Raw genomic sequence first — 16,906 nt, 5'->3', positions numbered from 1 at the left:
AGAAGGGCAAAAGGCAAGAATAGGAGTCCAATACCACAGCTTTTCTAGCGATACTCTATTGCAAGAAGTCACAACTTTTTGGAGCACAGATAAACCTAAGCAGCAGAGCTGTTAACACCAAATCCCACATAGCCTCAACACAAGTCTGCCTGCTGAAATTAACTTTCCCTTGCACTGGCTTATCACACAGCTTCCATCTGACACGCGTGCAACGATCAGGCTGTCAGGTAGAAAAAAGCTGTTTTCAGACTTCCGACACAATGAGATTTCAAGTCTGGCAAATAAATTCTAGCTGATACAGATGATGACGTTTTCTGCCATATTTGAACTCAGTACGTTAAGTTACAACTGTACCAAAAAAATATTGTGACAAAGGCAAACGTGTTCAGCCCCTTAAGTGACAGCAGAGCCCTGGGACACTGTGCTGGAATACACACAGCACTTATTCTAGTGGTCTTGCAACAGCAGAGACTGAGCCCTTACTCCCTGGGATTATTTCATTTCAATGGGAATGGTGAGACAAATCACATAAGAGAAATCTGCACAGATAGTGGATAGATAGACAGATCGTCTGTCACAACTACAGGAACCCAGAAAAGCATAGATCTGTTCTGTGCAAAGGTTTGGCAATATTAGAGCAGGTCTAGTTTTTGAAGAGAGTGAGCCTGCTAGTCAATGAATCTGGAACTGCACCAAGAAGCATGCATTCAAACGTAGCTGCTTCATTTGGTTAGGAGACCAGATCTATGAGACACGTGAACAAAAGGTATTCCTAAAATGATTTTTGAGCCTTTCTTGTCACTTCAGAAAAAGTTAACAACTCATTTTGGAGATGTGTTCTTCCCTGAAATTCAGAAGGTATCTCAGATTATTTGGGCTGGTAAGTCACAACACTTACAGGCCCTGGTGCAAATCAGCGTGTGCGCATACATGCAGAAACCACTGTCAGTGAATGAACCTGAATAGCTGAAGCAGTCAGAGGATGCTGATGAACGTTTATGGTTACACAACCAGGAAATGAGTGAGGACCAGCACCATAAAAGGCCCATCATAAGCTCCAATAGGGTTAGAAAGAGGCAAAGTAACTTCCAGAGGGCATGATTTTGCTATTTTCCTGGGGAGTAGAGTTCAAATAAAGTCTTCTATTGAAGCATCGATGTCAGCACAACGAGTCCTACCTGGCGAGTCATTACGAAATAAGCATACATTGCCATGGCACTACCATAGGTGATGAAATAGGTGACTGGTTCCATAATGTCCCAAGAGTACTCCCACCAGGTGAGGCGGGCCAGAATCCCAAACTGAGTGGCCATGTAGGCCAGCCCTCCCCACAACACCAAGGTTGTCCTCTTCTCTGCTTTCCTGCTGAGCTCCAACCTTACCTGCCAAAAACAGGTTAAAAAAAAAAAGAGTTGATATCATTAAGAGATAATGTAAAAATAACACCTGTATTTAATGCTACATTGTGACATAAACAAGTCGAGGTTACATAGACAACTTTAGACTTCTTTTCTATCAGTATCTCGCAGTCACCCCTATTTTACTCCGAGTATATTTTGGACACTTTGTAAAGGTTCTTCTATCTCTATGTTCACAAATGTTCTGTTGAACGAGAGCCCCAGTCTGCAATAACAGGCTCATTTCTTATTACAGAGGAAGGAAACAATATTTCTGCAGACATCAGAAACAGATGTGGTTTGATATATTAAGTGGCAAATTTTCCTTCAGTTGTTTTAAAACTACTTGAAAAAACTACATACTTGAAGCATGTTAGGGCTTAATGAAAACATAGAAATAAATTGAGCATGCATTTGGAGGATAAAGTAAAATACCATGAGAAGTTTCTCACTTTTTCTAGTGGTGCTAGCTGCTCCTTCAATTCCTCTAGTCTCCCTATCAGCTCCTTCTCTTTGTTCAGCTGGTGCTCCTCGATGCACAAGGCAGTGTACAATTGCTGAACCAGTGTCTTGACATCATTCAGCGTGGTTGCGTTCTCATGGCTTAAGAGCTCTAGGAAAGAAAAAGACTGCTTTGTGTGCATTTATCCACAGAACTCCTTACACACTCTTCAGAAGCTGCTATTGTTTTGCGGAGGAAGCACTTGGAACAATCTTTTCAACACAAAAGCTTTTGGAAGAACTCCATGCACAATGCAACATCTTCAAAAGTAAATTAGGCTTTATTATTGGATATTCCAAAAGTGTGAGAGGAACATGAAGATACTAGTAGTTTACTAGAAATCATCAGCTGCTTTAGATCCATACCTGTATGCAAGATTCAAAGACAAATGAACCACTAGTACGATCCCCTGCACCAGCTGTCAAGAAACAGTCAGAATTCAGACTGCAAATTATACTCACTGACAATGGCAGCCGTTTATCTTAGGTTAGCAGCCTCAGAACACGCAGTCTTATAATTACTCCAAGTACTGATGCCTGGAATTGTTTCCCAACACACAGTGGACAAACCTGCTATTGAGCTGCCTAAGAGTAACAAAAGCCTCTCTCACTACATTTAAGACAGCAACATGGCTGCTAACTGGAACGGTCTGTAATCCTATACTTCAATACAAAAAGGATTCCAGGTTACAAAGAAGTTGTGACTAGCAGTACTGAATTACATACTCCATATGGAAAAACTAAGTTTGAAGCAAAAAATCTCAACATCAGTCAATTAAAATCAAAATACTAAAAAACTGTAGCATTCCTTGGCTTGAACCTTAGGTTGTCTTAAGTACCATTTTATCAACACTAACAGAAAATGTGCAGCAACTCACATTCTGGGAAGGGTAAACTTGGGCTGTACCTGAACAACAAACGGAAGAGTTTGACTCCTAATAGCTTGAGCTTTAACACTAGCATACCCGGAGAAAGAAATGACTCAGCAGTGTGTGCCAAGGCAAATGGTAGGCATAGGCAAACACCGCCCATTCCCATCTAAGCAGCTTCTATACCGCTGTGAAGAAAAAGAACCTTTGCGAGCTTATGAAGTCATCATTAAGAGGTCCTTAGTATTTAAAGGTACTCTGTCCTGGCACTTACATTTCAATATACACAAAGTGATTGTGTTAAAATGGAAAAGCAATATCTAAGAAGTTGAACAGAACTAATCTAAGAGCCTATTTACAGGCACAAATTTTAATACAAGCTAACTATAGAAATCTCCTAGGCAAATGAATCAGAGGCAGCAATTCCATGTAACCTAGGTGATCCCTGAGCACACTGTGGGTATATCATGAAAACGAGTTAACCAAGATGATATCAGCTCCTTGACACAGACCTGGCTCTCTCCAGCAGTAGCTGGGTGGGACATACGAATTGGCTTGCCCTGGGACAACAGTGGATAAGATGTTGTGTTCAAATCCTCACTCCACTTCTCTGGCTTATAACATCTTAAGTGTGCAAAAACACTACATGCAGGATACAGTGCACAGGGGGTGAGAGAGAACAACAGTCTTTGGGTGGTTCCACAAGTGAGTTAAATACCCAAGTCTTCATGAAAAGTTCTCTTACAGTGGTTGTAAGGAGACTAGAGAAAAACCACCTCTAGCAGAGGTCAGCCTAACGTAGGAAAGAACTGGCACCGCATCCAATGCTGCACTCCCAAAATTGGTGTTCCTGCATGCTAAGCATACAGATCCCTGAATCATCAGAAAAAAATTAAAAAATTTTGATAGTATTTCTACATTGTGAACAATAACACACTACAACTGATTTTTCATTTCCAACTTTCGAAGTACCAATCTTCACTGTCAAACAAGAGAATTATTCTTCTAAATCAGCTAACATAAGTTTCAGGCTAATTCTCATTTTGTATTCAGCTATCTCATAGTAAGTTAAAACTATTAGATTACTTTTCCCTTCATTTATTTATTTATTCCTCTTATGGGGAATAACAGCCTTGAACGGAATGAATATATGCTTTTCATCATTACTTTATGACTATTCAGATACAGCTAAATTAGACTGCACGGGTAGAATTACAAACTGCAAGGTTTCCTTCAAAAATACTTCACATTCTCAAACATGTACATTAAGTCGTTTTCACTATCAACTGACTACTGAAACGATTTTACAAAGTTTATAAGAACCAGGCTGATTTACCTCTCTTTGGTGGTCTAACATGATACGTGATGTCATTGATGATCAGTTTGAAGTCATCCAGTAGAAGCAAATCTATGCCCGTGGAGGAAGCAACACGGGTGCCATCTGTAAGGCAAATAAACAACTCATTAGTGCAATGACCTAAACAAGTCGTAACATTATCTCATATCTGACTTTTGGACTTCAACATTTTCCTGCAGACAACACTTTTTGGAGCCAGGCAAAGAGAATTTGCAGGGCAAGCCCACGATGAGCTATGATGAAGCTGCTTTCTAAATTGGTAAAGGCAGTTCCTCTCATCTCCGCAGCTTGAATGTTTTACCAAACTTAAGCAATGCAATCCACTTAAGGGACCTTCGCTCCTTCCCACAAACACTACAGATGATTATTTCCATCTCCAGTATTGGACAGTTTTGACTTCATTAACCTAATAAACATCTCTCTCGGGCCAGGACTTTCAACCACTTGGATAGACTCTCATAAGACGTTCTAATAATGTCCCAGAGCTTTGATGACTAACAGATGCATAGTAATTGAGCAAAACACTGAAATAAGCCATTAAGTGAAACATAACAGCATTCATAGATAAGTAAGAAATTCATTCCCTTGTACCACCGTTCACACCTAGTTCCCTACAAATTGATTAGCAACTCTATACAGGCAACCCGTACCTTCAGATTAAACACTTGGAAACTCACCTGAAATATGGACATCAGTCCCAATAGAGATAAAAACAGGACCTTGGCAAAATTAAGGCTTTCAGACAAAACCACCGAGAGCAGCTGCTTACATGCTATAAGTAGTGTGAACACAGGCTTATAATTTTTTCATTTCCTTGTCACATAGCAACATGCATTCTGAATATAAACTCTGTGTTATCAATTGCATCAAACAGAAATCCCCCCAGTATGTTGGTGTAAATTTGCAGCACAGGCTACCACTACATTCACTATGTGTAAGTCATTCAAACTGCAAATAGAGATGCAACAAAGACAATGTCTTTACGGTGAGATAATCTTCAAGGCTGAAGCTAAGCGTTAAGAAACATTTTCCTCCTCTTTCACACTACAATTAGATTTTCTTGACAGATCTGACACCAGCGTCAGTTAGTGGAACATTCCTACTCCAGAAACGATGTTTCCACTTTCTTGGGAACGTTTGAGAACCCACACCATATCAAGCTTTTACTCAAGAAGTGAACGGCTAGATAAAAATATCTGGCAAGTAAATCAATTTGTTTGTAAACAGGAGTACCTGCTGAGTAGATCGCAACCCGATCAATTCCTCGGTCCTCTGCTTGCAGCTGCTGTAAGAACACACCAACGGAGTCTGAGATCGGCTTAAGCGTGAACTGGCAACGTTCACGCCGAGATGGAAGATTCACAGAAATCACAGGTAAGCCATTTTGGTAAACCACCGTCACTTCTGCAAAAAATAAGATGAAAATAAAATTATCCTTAAAAATAAGCAGATCTTCTCATAGTAGTTCTGTATTTGTCCCACGGAGACAGAGATAAAACGGTTACAAGCTGAACAGAAAGCAAAGTAAATTTTCAGCTCACTATCTACCAATGTCCTTCAGAAACAAAAAATACCCTAAGGGACGTTAGAGTTTTTCACTCCATTTTACTTGGCAGTATGTGTTACACTCTCAGAGATTCACGGAAAAGTAAAAGAAGGTATTTATTTAGTTTAAGTACAATCACCTTCATAGCAAAGGCAGCGCGGCACGTATTGGTTAGATTTTGAGAACCAAAGTGTCTCAGACTGTGCAAGACCAATCCATGCACTATTTAGAGGGATTTACGGCCCAAAAGACAAAGGCAGGTGGTATACATTAGGAAATATCAAGGAAAGCTTACTTCAAATCCTTTTATTCTTGTTAAATTCCAGTTTCCTGCTCTTTGTCCTGAAGCAACAAATATTTAAGAGAGCCATCAGGAGTATGAGGTTGTAGGAACAGCACTCTGAGTTTAAGTTTCAAGGTCGCTTCATTTAAAATTCATGGGATCAATACACTCTGTACTTCAGAAGACAGACATTATTTCTTCAGCATAGATAAAACCATCTTTTCCATTTCCTTAGTGTTGTCAGGAGCTTTTTCAAAAGTGTTCTCAAGGATTTCAGTGCACCTTCCTAGAATTTATCACGGTGATCTGTATGAACTGTAAGCTAGTTACTATCTTACTGCCAGAAAGACAACCCACTCCAGGCACTTCAGGATACCCATATGTTGAAAAGTTAGAAGTTCACTTCTCTAAGCCCTTTACTGAGTCATGGGCAGTCAAAAATCTCCTCAATTGTAGCAATTGTTAAGTTATAGTGAGCACACCTAAAAACGATTCACTTGGAATTGTTGCATGTTTTTTTTTCTTACGTAAAAATGTACTGTCACTTTTGTTGACAAGTGTGCCTCAGGGATTGTGCAGTCACACCACCCACACTACACCTGGTATTTCCACCTGCTGCAGTTTTGGCCAGCAGCACAAACCACACCGTCTATAAGGGCTGCTCCAAAACTAATGCTTCCCATTTTATTCTGTTGGCCCATGACGTCAGACACACAGTGGTGGTACAGAAGTAAAGGCTAAATCTTCCCACCAGTATCCTGTTCCATTTTGTTGCTGTGCAATAGATGGCAGCACAGGGGCAGTCTGAGCAAACGGAGTCTATTATGGAAGCGTGTATGAAGCCAAAGCGTGGAACTGAATTCTTCCATGCGGACATAATGGTACCCACTGACATTCATTGATGTTTGCTGAACACTCATGGAGATCAAACAGCAGATGTGAGCACAGCGAGGCTCTGGGTGCTGTGTTTCAGCTGAGGCAACTGTGGGTCACTTCCACTGGGGCAGACAGTTATGACCTCAGCATGCAAACTCTTGTTCATCTCTGGTGAAAACGTGTAGGTGATGGCAGTGACTATGTTGAAAAAGTGTTTTGTAGCTGAGAATTAGCTGCATCTAAGTGTTGTTTTGCTCTCTGTATCTGTTGCAGTTTCCACAGAAAAATAATAAGAGACATTACTTTCAGAGTAGCCTGCATACCTTAACTCATCTAATTCCTGTACTGACTACTAGTCAAGCAACTAACACAAAAACCAACACAAAAACCAGCTGGCCAGAAAATTCAGAGCAAGTAGAAGAGAAGCGAAGTTAAGATTCTCAGCATTCTGCTATTTAGAAAGCTCTGCCACGAGAGCCTTCATACCTCCCCTTTGAGTTACCTGCCATCAGATGATGAACTCGTTTGTAACAGTAATATGTAATTTGCATATTGGGACACATCTTGGGGCAATATTTTTTTTGAAAAAGGAGACTCTCAGATGTTGAAAAAAGCTACACAATGTATCACATTATTACACTACAAGAGGGACACAGTCAGGCTTTTAGCTTACCATCACACACCTTCACAATTTGAATGAAGCATACTAAGGCTTTCTCCACTCTTCTAGGAGATTGCTATCTAGTGCTGACAGAGATGTCCTCATGCCATCGTTAAGACTAGGTAGAAGTGACCAGATATGGATATCAAAAAATGACTAAAGCATGTCAAGAAGTCTGACAACTTGGAAAGGGATGAAAACTTATTCACAAGACTCTGACACACCTGACAGGATTTCAGTAGCATTACTGTTTCGATTCTTAAAATTCAGTAAGATATTTATTGAAAAAATAAAGCACTGCCAGTTTATTTGGACAGTTAGACAGAATTTCAAGCTCCATATCAGCAGCTGTTGTGACACCAGCCATCAGATTTCGCTGTCTTTGACTCAAGTATTTGAGAAAGAGGCTGGTAAGAAATAAATCAGCATCAACTCACCCTTGTGATTTCTCTATATAAGGTAGGATCAACACATTTAGAAGCTTATAACAGCTACTTAGGTATTGACTTCATTGATTCTGTGAACAGCACACACAATGTTAACTTATGTACTGCTTATATAACTACACGACTGCTGCAGAGAACTCACTTGACACAAGAAACAACTTAAAATGCTACCTTGATCACACAGGCAGTGAGCAAGTTTACTGTAGAATAGGCGAGAAGAGCATTTACACCAACTCTTTTCCGTTCATCCTGTTGGTGCAAGCCAGCAGCCCAGTTCTGTGAGGCCAGTTGTGAAGAAAGCAAACATAGCCCCAGTCTGGTGACATTTTAACTCTTCACAACCCAGATGGAGATGGAGACCACGGTGACAGATGCAATAGGTCAGACTGTACCAACAGTTTCCATTAGCAGTAGCATGCACAAAATCTCTTAGCTTCAACAGCTTAAGGGAAGCATTATAGTCCTAATTGTTTCCTTCTGAGGACAGGCTCAGCAAGCCCAGAATTACAGCTGTCTTATTTTTTCCTTACAAGAAGCTTGTAGAAGTCTTTATCTAGCTTAATTCACTGGTACTAAAGTCTACAATTGCAGTTTGATCCTCTCATCATTCCCCACACAAGAAGTCTGGTCCAGTTTTTACCACTTTACCATTGAAGAGGGAAGAGCTCAGAAGGAAGTTTAAAAACAAAACCAAAACAACAGTAAATAGAACACCTGAAGGACTTGTCAATAATACACACCTAACAAGGAATAACAGAGCTCCATTAAAAGTTATTAACTGGCAATATGGCTATGTGCTTTGCTTCCTTCTGCTCTGACAGTGCTATGAATGGTCTGCAAGAGGAAAATGACCAAAACTACTTATACAATACATGTATTTAATATAACATTTCCATCATATTTATAGAATTCTAATCAGTGCGGTGTCAAAATGCTTCATTCGCTTATTTGCAGTTTAGAGAGAATACTTGGGCTAATCATTACTGATCAAGTTTCAGGCCACTATTTAAATGCATGTACAAGTAATTGTATACAAGCACTTAAGTTTACGGACAACCTACAACCTGGCCAGGAGCACTGCTAAAGAAGACCAAGGCGGATTTTAGAAGCTTTACATGCTATACTAAACATGAGCTTGCTTTGAGGTATGAATCCCATCCATGCACCACAGTTTTGAAGCGTATGTGCTCCAGTAACAGGGGTCTTGAGCACTTTATAAAGCTATAAGAAAAAAAAAAAAGGTATGGACAAAAGAGAAATCCGTATTGAACACACACTGCTGGTAAACACAAAGTTATTGGAAAAAGTAACAAGGAAAATATTCAAGCATAATATAACAAGAAATTCAGGCAATATATAACAATCAAATCAGGCAAGTAGCTATACACAGATTATTCTCTCAACTTTGTATTCGTCTCCTACTCTTCTACTTGTTTAAGCCTTCCAGTTCAATTACTATCAGTTCTCCACAGCAGTCCTGTTCCCTTTGTTTTTGCACACAGTCACTATCCCCAGCAGGGGAAGCAATTGCAGCAGAGCCCTTTACTTTGTTAGCTTTCAGGCTTTATTAACAAGCCTTAATGGTAAGAGGATCCACTAACTGCTTGTGTCAGTCAGCATAAGCACTCCAGTCTCTGTTCGCAGCAAGCAAATGTTAAGCAGGCAGTTATCTCAAAGCTGTTTGTTTCCTCTTTGCATTTCACATACTGAGATTTTTTTAAAGTTCCACCTACCTCAGCAGTACATTCCTTCGCTTTATGTTATGACAACCTTATCAGAAAAGGCTTAATGCTAGAGCTGTCCCAGAATTTAAATAAAGGAACAAAACTGCCGTGGCTTCACAACTTACCGCAGCAGACAGAGTGCTTTCAACCACTCAAGTGCCTGGGATGAAGTACATTTTCATTACACGCAAGTTAACAAGGCACACAGTATCTTGAAACAAGGACCCCAAGGCCACACATCAGGAAGATGCCTGACGAAAGCTTTGGACAATTAAATGCAATAAAATCCTTCACTGTAAAGCCTGTCCAGTTCTATAAGGGCAGTTATTAGAGAAGTTGACCGTTTCCTTGATTCTTCTTGTCTGACTTTGTTCTGTCACTTTCTCAGTTCAAAAATGGGATTACCTCCTAGTCAGCAAAGACTCAACCAGAAAGGGGGTCAGCAACACGACTTCAGCCAAAAGCGAGCCCAGAGTTTCTCTGCGTCACTCACCATCAGAGGGCACTACCGTACTGCAATAGACCACTCTCACACTCTGCCAAGGAGAAAGCCTCTGATGCACCTAGAAAACACAAGCACAGCAAAAGGACAAACGTTGAGTCGCGCTGCCTGACAGAATCACAGCCCACAGCCGCCTCCTGCCCCCCCACCCTACTGCCTGCGCTGGGCATTTCCTCCTAGCACCGCCAGCCCGGAGCACCTGCGGGAACGGCCCCAGCTCTGCCATCTGCCTCCCAGCACGGCTCTCCCCTCGGCCAGGCTCACCTCTACGAGCATCGCTCTCAACGCTCTGAGTGTAAAGTGGTGAAGAATGAGGGAGTTCTTGATTAGGAGCTTCATTCTCCTTGGTTGTTTTCTCTGCTGAACTACTTATTTTCCCTCCTCCTTACAGAGGGGGAAACCAAACTAAGATACAAGTAGCAAACACACCTGGGCATAGAACAATTTGTCTGAGTCAGAAACAAAAACCCTGATACTGAGCTATAGAAGGAGTAAGTCTAATGGAAAAAGAAAGTGCATGAATGGCTCTTACATTCTTCAGCCTTGGTAAGGGACTAATTCGTTCATAAAAACAGGCAATCAGACCAATTTGAGGTCTATTTAAGATCTGTCTGCTAAGATGTTATTTTAGATTGGTTACACATGAACCAGCACATCCACCCAGTAAAATTACAATTCTGGCAAGCAGGAGCTGCATTATAGAACAGAATGAGAGCTGCTGCTGAGCTCTATCTGCCCACAGTGGTATACAGTCAATGATCACCAAAAATTCAGCTGCCAAGTCTGCATTTCTATGAATGCAGCCCACAGATAGGGTTTGCTTCAAGAACATTTCTGATGGAAGCCTGCAAACAAAACCCATGCTGTTGATTATTTATGAAGATACTTTCAGTAACTTATTTCAACTATCTTTACTACTACGGTTTTCTTCTGAAGCTTGCTCCAGAAATCCAGGATAGTCCCACAGCTACATCAGTCTTACAGTCAGGGCCTGTGCCCAGGAGGTCAACGCTCTGACAGCTCTGGAAACTTGCTCTATTTCGTGCTGTATTTATGCTCCATTCAGTCCTGACAATGAAAATCACTGAAGTCATTTTCAATTTTGCTTCTTGCTGCAACTGCATTTTCAGCTTCCCACAATCGAGGTAAGTAGTTTACAGCAAAGGAGAGCTCAGCTTTAAACAGCTGCAACTGCACACAAGTGAGAAACTGCATGTTTTGAAAACGTAACAGTTGGAAAATGTAACATACATAAAACACCTGTACTCTGGGAACCACAACACAAATTTGCCTTCTGACATTTGAAAACAAGTCTTCTGAACTGATAAACACTCATATGCAACTACAAAGCAACAAAGGAATCTACTCAACATGAAAAAATGATGTTTTAAATATGAATAAACAAACTAACCACACATGCAGGCATGCATTTCAGGCAAGTCAAGGTACTGTCTTGGAATCACTATTACACCGTGAAGCCAGTTTTGAGCTTGAACTCAGAATCAAGTGGTACCTGAGAAGGTGAAACATCTGGAAATTCAAACAAAAAGCCCCACAACCAACAGACCTTTTCCTATTTGAATCCTTAATTTCAATTGTTATTCTCCTACCAAAAAAAAAAAATCACACCAGATATTACAGTAAGTGGGACACAGAATGGTCTGTGTAAACACTTTCCCAAAGGCCCATTTTCATATTTATTTCATCCAATCATGTGGCAGAGCTGCTTCTCACTGCTTTCCTTCTCCCTTTTGCATAACAGCAACCATTATTTCTGAAATACCGCTCACCAGGAGCCTGTCTTCCTACCACATTTGCACAGCAGCCCATACATTTTACTAGCTGCTCTCAGAAAATCCTCAAACGCACCAAACCCAGTTTTATCTCACCACAAAATAGCTATATAACTGAAAGACATTATCAGCTAGCATCTGCAACAAATTTACCTTAAGGCCATGAGCATTTGACAGGCATAAGCTCTAGTCTCCCTGCCTTCAAATAATACAGGCAAGAACGGGAAAAGGCAAAATGGGTTGAAAAACAGGGCATGTCAGCTGACTAACAAAAAGGCTGAGGCATCCCCAGGCTTAATGTCTCAGACCATTTCTCTCATCAGCCACACAGCAGTAACCAGCACTACGTTTTAGACAAGGAGATACTGGTTAAACTACTCCTATCTGTCACTGTGGCAGATCTGAACTGTGCCTTATGATGCTGCTGTCAGAAATCTCCTAGCTAGGGAAACAATCTCCACTAGTTAGAGTAAAAAAAGAGGAACAAATGAACACAAACTCAGCAGAGACCTAAACATCATCTCCTGTCATCCCAGATCGGGGCATGCTTAAGGAATAAGCGATCATTTTTATTCTTGAAGGGCAGCTACCGTTTTCAAACAGGGTTGGCGAAAAATGTCAGAACCTTTTATCCTATGCCTGCAATTCAACAGCAACTATGACAGAAGGTTGAAGTTTTGGATCAAAGTAAGTACAGGGTGGTGGAGAGTAACTTGTTTCAAGCTTGGCTGACTTGATCTCACCACCTGCAGACCATCAACAGTTCACTGCTTCAAAGTGTGGAATAACCACAGTGAGGTTTCAGCTGAGACTTCCAAAGCAAGTGGTACTCTGGGTCTGAAAAGCAATACTGAAATGAGGAGCTCTAAGTAACTTCACGACATTATGTGCCCAAGCACAGCATGAGCAGGAATTCACTTCTTGCATCCATTCAATTCTTCCTCTCCTGTCTTAGTGTTGGTAGGAGGCTCAGGGTTACACGGGTTACAGGGTTACACTCCCAGAACGAAAGAGCAAGAGTTAAAAACAACAATAACAACCAAAATAAAATCCCACCAACAGCCCTTTGTCTAGAATAATGCTTTCTCTCCTGCCTTGTCAGGGCCTACATCAGACAACCTGAAAGTAAAACACCAGCATCTCTAAAGGTCTGACTAGTTAGTTCAAATCTACACCAGCAACAAAGTTAATCAAAGCTGGAAAAATCACCCTTTTAGGGGCCAGCAAGTACGCTCCTGAAAGAAAGGAGGGAGCAATCTGGCAGAGCTCACCTTCTGCATGTTGTATAATTAGCAAACGAAAGGAAGAGTACTAAGTCTCCAAAGGGTGACTGCAGTCAGAGAAGAGTTATCAAAAAAAAAAAAAAAAAAAGCAAAAGATTAAAAGGTGCATCTAAAACATAAGTAAAACATGCTGCTAAGTCATTACCTGGAGTGCCATTAACTGTCATGTGCAGAGCTTCTGTGAAATAGAGCCTTGTCTGTGTAACAAATTCACACGCTGAGAAATTAAAAAGGTACATTTGCAAGCACCAGCTGCATCACCCACTAACAAGGGGCCTCCTTCTGCAGAAGCTGCCTCAAGCCACAGGTGAAGCTCACCTTCCCAGCTGCTATTTCTCTCTCCTCACTGTCACAGCACCAAAAAAAAAAAAAATAACTATGACAGCTCAGTAAACCTCCTACCCTGCATATCAGCAACAAAAATTGCTGCAAGCTTCCCTGAGCTATCACACCTGTCGCATCCAACCACCCCAGAAGAGCTCCCTTTCTTGACCCTTTCTTTCTATGTTCAGCCTGTGAAGTTCCAATATCTCTCAAATGGTGCTTCTATTCTAAGTCATTGGTCCTGCCCTCACACTTTGCTCTCCCCTTACACCAATGTGTTTTTGCAACCCAGAGTAGACAGAGTGAAAATGGTGTTCTGAGCAGAAATGTAAGGTGTAGGTTACCAAAGGGCTCACAGGGCTGCTCATCGCACTTCTCTTTTACTCTCATTCCTCTCTTTCTCAGCATTCTTGTCCTTTTCTCAGTTCCACAGGGGTGGAACCAACATCCTCACTGAGGGGCTCAGCTTCAACCTGGGGAGGGACTACAGGAACCCTCCAGAAACTCCCCAGATGTTCTAGAACTGGCTGAGGGCAGCCTTGCCGAACTGCAGCTATTGAAACAAGTTCTGCAAGGGAAGTCCCTCATGTACAAACCACTGCAAGGCTCTAAGCACAGACAAGGCCATTTCAGGTCTTTATACCAAAGCTGGCTCTGAAATTGTAGCTCAGACTCAAAATGTGAGAAGTGGGGTCATCAGGATGAGATAACCCCTCTCCAGCAGTTCCCTTCCCCCCTCCCCCCCGGCCCAGCAAGCAGCCAGGCCCACAGCATAATGCCACACCGCTGCCTCAGCCAGCACAGCCCTGCTCCTGTGCATGCCTCTTCTCACCCTCCTGGACTCCTCAGGGCCTTCTGAAAAGATAGAAATGGGTCAGTCTGGCATCAGAGAGCTTTTTTCGTCTTCTTTTCCACCTCCACTCTTCCCAGACATCTGGGCTCCACGGCCTGCTTCCAGGACTTCTCTCAGATTTAGAAATGGCAATTTACAATTGTACTTGTTCAACAGATAAGAGTAACCTTGTATGGAAGGCTTCCTCCGACTTACTGCTGCTACAGCTTCGGAGATGTCCACACAGGAAATATTACATGAAACATTTCCTCTAAGGAACACGGTGTGCTTCTGTTTGAGAGCATGGCGTACCATAAAGTACGCTCTGCCACCCTGACACAGCCCTTACTGTTGCAGGAGAACTGCTCAGCCTACAAATTTTTGATGCCCTGCAGCAACAATGCCAATCATTTGAGCACAGACTGGAATGTGGCAGGGAAGAAAAGTCCTCACTGCCATTCTCACCATCCAGCTCATCTCCAGGAAGCTGACCAAATCCCACTGGTTTGAAATCATTTCTTTCTCTTTACCAAGCACATCCTCTCTCATATCCCACTCACAAAGTCAGATTTTGCCTCAGAAAGAACACATTGCACCCACTGCCTCCACAGGGCAATGCTTCTGTGGATGAAGGTCAAGTAAACGAGAACCAGCCTGAACAACACCACTGTTTTCTGTATTTATTTTTAAATTGGGCCGAGGAGATGGACAGAGAGGAGGCAATGCCAGCGAGATGTAGGAAGTGTTAATCTTGGCATTCTGAAGCACTTGGTACGACCTACACATGAGCAAATGGTCCTCGGTTAACCACTCTGCTCATTCCTGTCTGAATTTTCTCTTCTCCTAGGGTTAGGACAGAACTACATCACATCTGCTAGGAGAGGAACACAAACAGGAGGTGAGCTATAAATACTCCCCTCTGATCCTGCTTCCTCTGCCCATCTGCCTCCAAAGGCACAGGTATTCAGGAAGAGGTGGGGGTAGGAGGGAGGAGGAGATTTTAAGAGGATGAAGCAGCTCCTCCCTGTTCTTTGTTGCACCTCTCTCACAGCATTACTGCTGCTGTGGAGATGCTGCAACGATGAGTTTTGTAATGGGAACATCACTGCTAGCAGTAACTTTGATAGAGCCTCTGAGTGCAGGAGCAAGAAAGCGAGGTGAGGCAAGGTAAAGTTTAATGGACACGTTAAGCACTTTGGTCAAGCAGCCCCTGTAGCTTTTGAACAGGTGCTTTCCTGATGCTTTCAATGTCCCACTCTCCTCCCCCCCAGACAACAAAAATCCTCAGGATAATTTTATTGCAACTGCCAACAGCTTGCAGAGTGTTACGCTATTCCTACTTGACCTGAGACATAACCACAGTACTCCAGACCACCGTACTCCTTCCTTCTCAGCCTCCCACGAACATTTCTACCTTGAGCAGCCAGAGATTGGGGCTGGAACATTTCCCATGCAGTTTGTGATGCCAGCTCATGGATTCATGTTTGCAATATTTTTGCTTTTCTGGAGAAGACTGGTTTGAACTCTATTTTTTCAGTACAGCACTCATGGTTACTAGGAAAAAAAAAACCCACAAAACAAACCTGAGAATTTAATTCTGTTTTTCAGGCTTTCAAAATGCAAGTGAAAGCTAACAAAATACCGTTCCATGTTTAAAGCCTGCATCACCTTTGCAACCTGAACACAAAGGTAAGGCAAAGTGGAATTTTTCTCAACTCATTACTCAAATACTGTTCTGTTAACTCTCCTCAAATTAAAGGGACTCCCACAGTTAGTTTAAGAAACAGTTTACCAATTTGTTTAGCTTTGATGCCACTAATTTTGGTTTTCTTCTGCTGCATGACTGCCTTCTTCAGCCACTGAGATCTGAGAACGGTATAGGCAGACGGATGGGATCAGATTGATTTTTGCACAGCAGTTCACTGTTGTTTGTTTTTGTCTCTAGGTCTTACCTAACCACATGTGACAATTCCCTGCATAAGAGCCAGCTCGCAGATAAGCTCCTTCCCCTCTTCTCCCACCTTGCTGTGATTCTGCATAAAGGCAGGATGAGCTTCCTGGTGAGGAAACGCCTACTGGCATACCCTGGCATTTACAGGATCAGGAGTGAAACAATAAGCTGAGTTATTGAGTGGAATTCCCACAAGTGCAAGGGAATTCTCTCTGTCTCAATGCATACCTAGGAGGAGCAAACTCGCACTTTTTTCCAGGTTTTCCAGGGAAATCAATTCAAGAATGAGGGACCTCTGCTTTCAGTTCTTAAGAAGAAACAGCAGGCTCCTGCAGACTTCCAGGCCAGCACCAGCATCAGTACAGCCTCAGAGAAAGCGCAAACTCTGAGGTACAGCGTCCTGCAGGCCTCAGCAGTCCTTCGCATCGCAGTGCTGGAGGAGTCTCACGGCACCCATTCCCTGCTCATTTTCCTTCAGGAAAGAAAGAACTCCGCTAACCTTTCATGGCTTCAGTTCACAAAACAAACTGGCAGAGAAACTCAAGTAGCTGCGGCTGAGGA

The 16,906-nt window shown here is 42.1% G+C and overlaps 1 protein-coding gene across 4 annotated transcripts in view; it reads right to left on the bottom strand.

Annotated features, from left to right (window-relative positions):
- Positions 1 to 16,906, bottom strand: part of MCU (mitochondrial calcium uniporter) — an 81,076-nt gene that overhangs the window by 3,392 nt on the left and 60,778 nt on the right. For 3 of the 4 annotated variants that reach the window (XM_085229673.1, XM_085229674.1, XM_085229676.1), the window contains exons 2-6: positions 10,154 to 10,223; positions 5,358 to 5,528; positions 4,104 to 4,208; positions 1,850 to 2,010; positions 1,179 to 1,382 (exon numbers count right to left, since the gene is read on the bottom strand). In XM_085229673.1, coding sequence (XP_085085799.1) covers positions 1,179 to 1,382; positions 1,850 to 2,010; positions 4,104 to 4,208; positions 5,358 to 5,528; positions 10,154 to 10,223 — 711 coding nt within the window. Of the gene's footprint in view, positions 1 to 1,178; positions 1,383 to 1,849; positions 2,011 to 4,103; positions 4,209 to 5,357; positions 5,529 to 10,153; positions 10,224 to 10,426; positions 10,454 to 16,906 lie in introns of those variants that run through there. The other variant, XM_085229675.1, reaches the window with a different exon arrangement.

The sequence above is a fragment of the Meleagris gallopavo genome, chromosome 8 (assembly GCF_905368555.1).
Source record: "Meleagris gallopavo chromosome 8, MGAL_WU_HG_1.1, whole genome shotgun sequence".
Lineage (NCBI taxonomy): Eukaryota > Metazoa > Chordata > Aves > Galliformes > Phasianidae > Meleagris > Meleagris gallopavo.
This window is presented reverse-complemented; position numbering and strand designations above follow the sequence as displayed.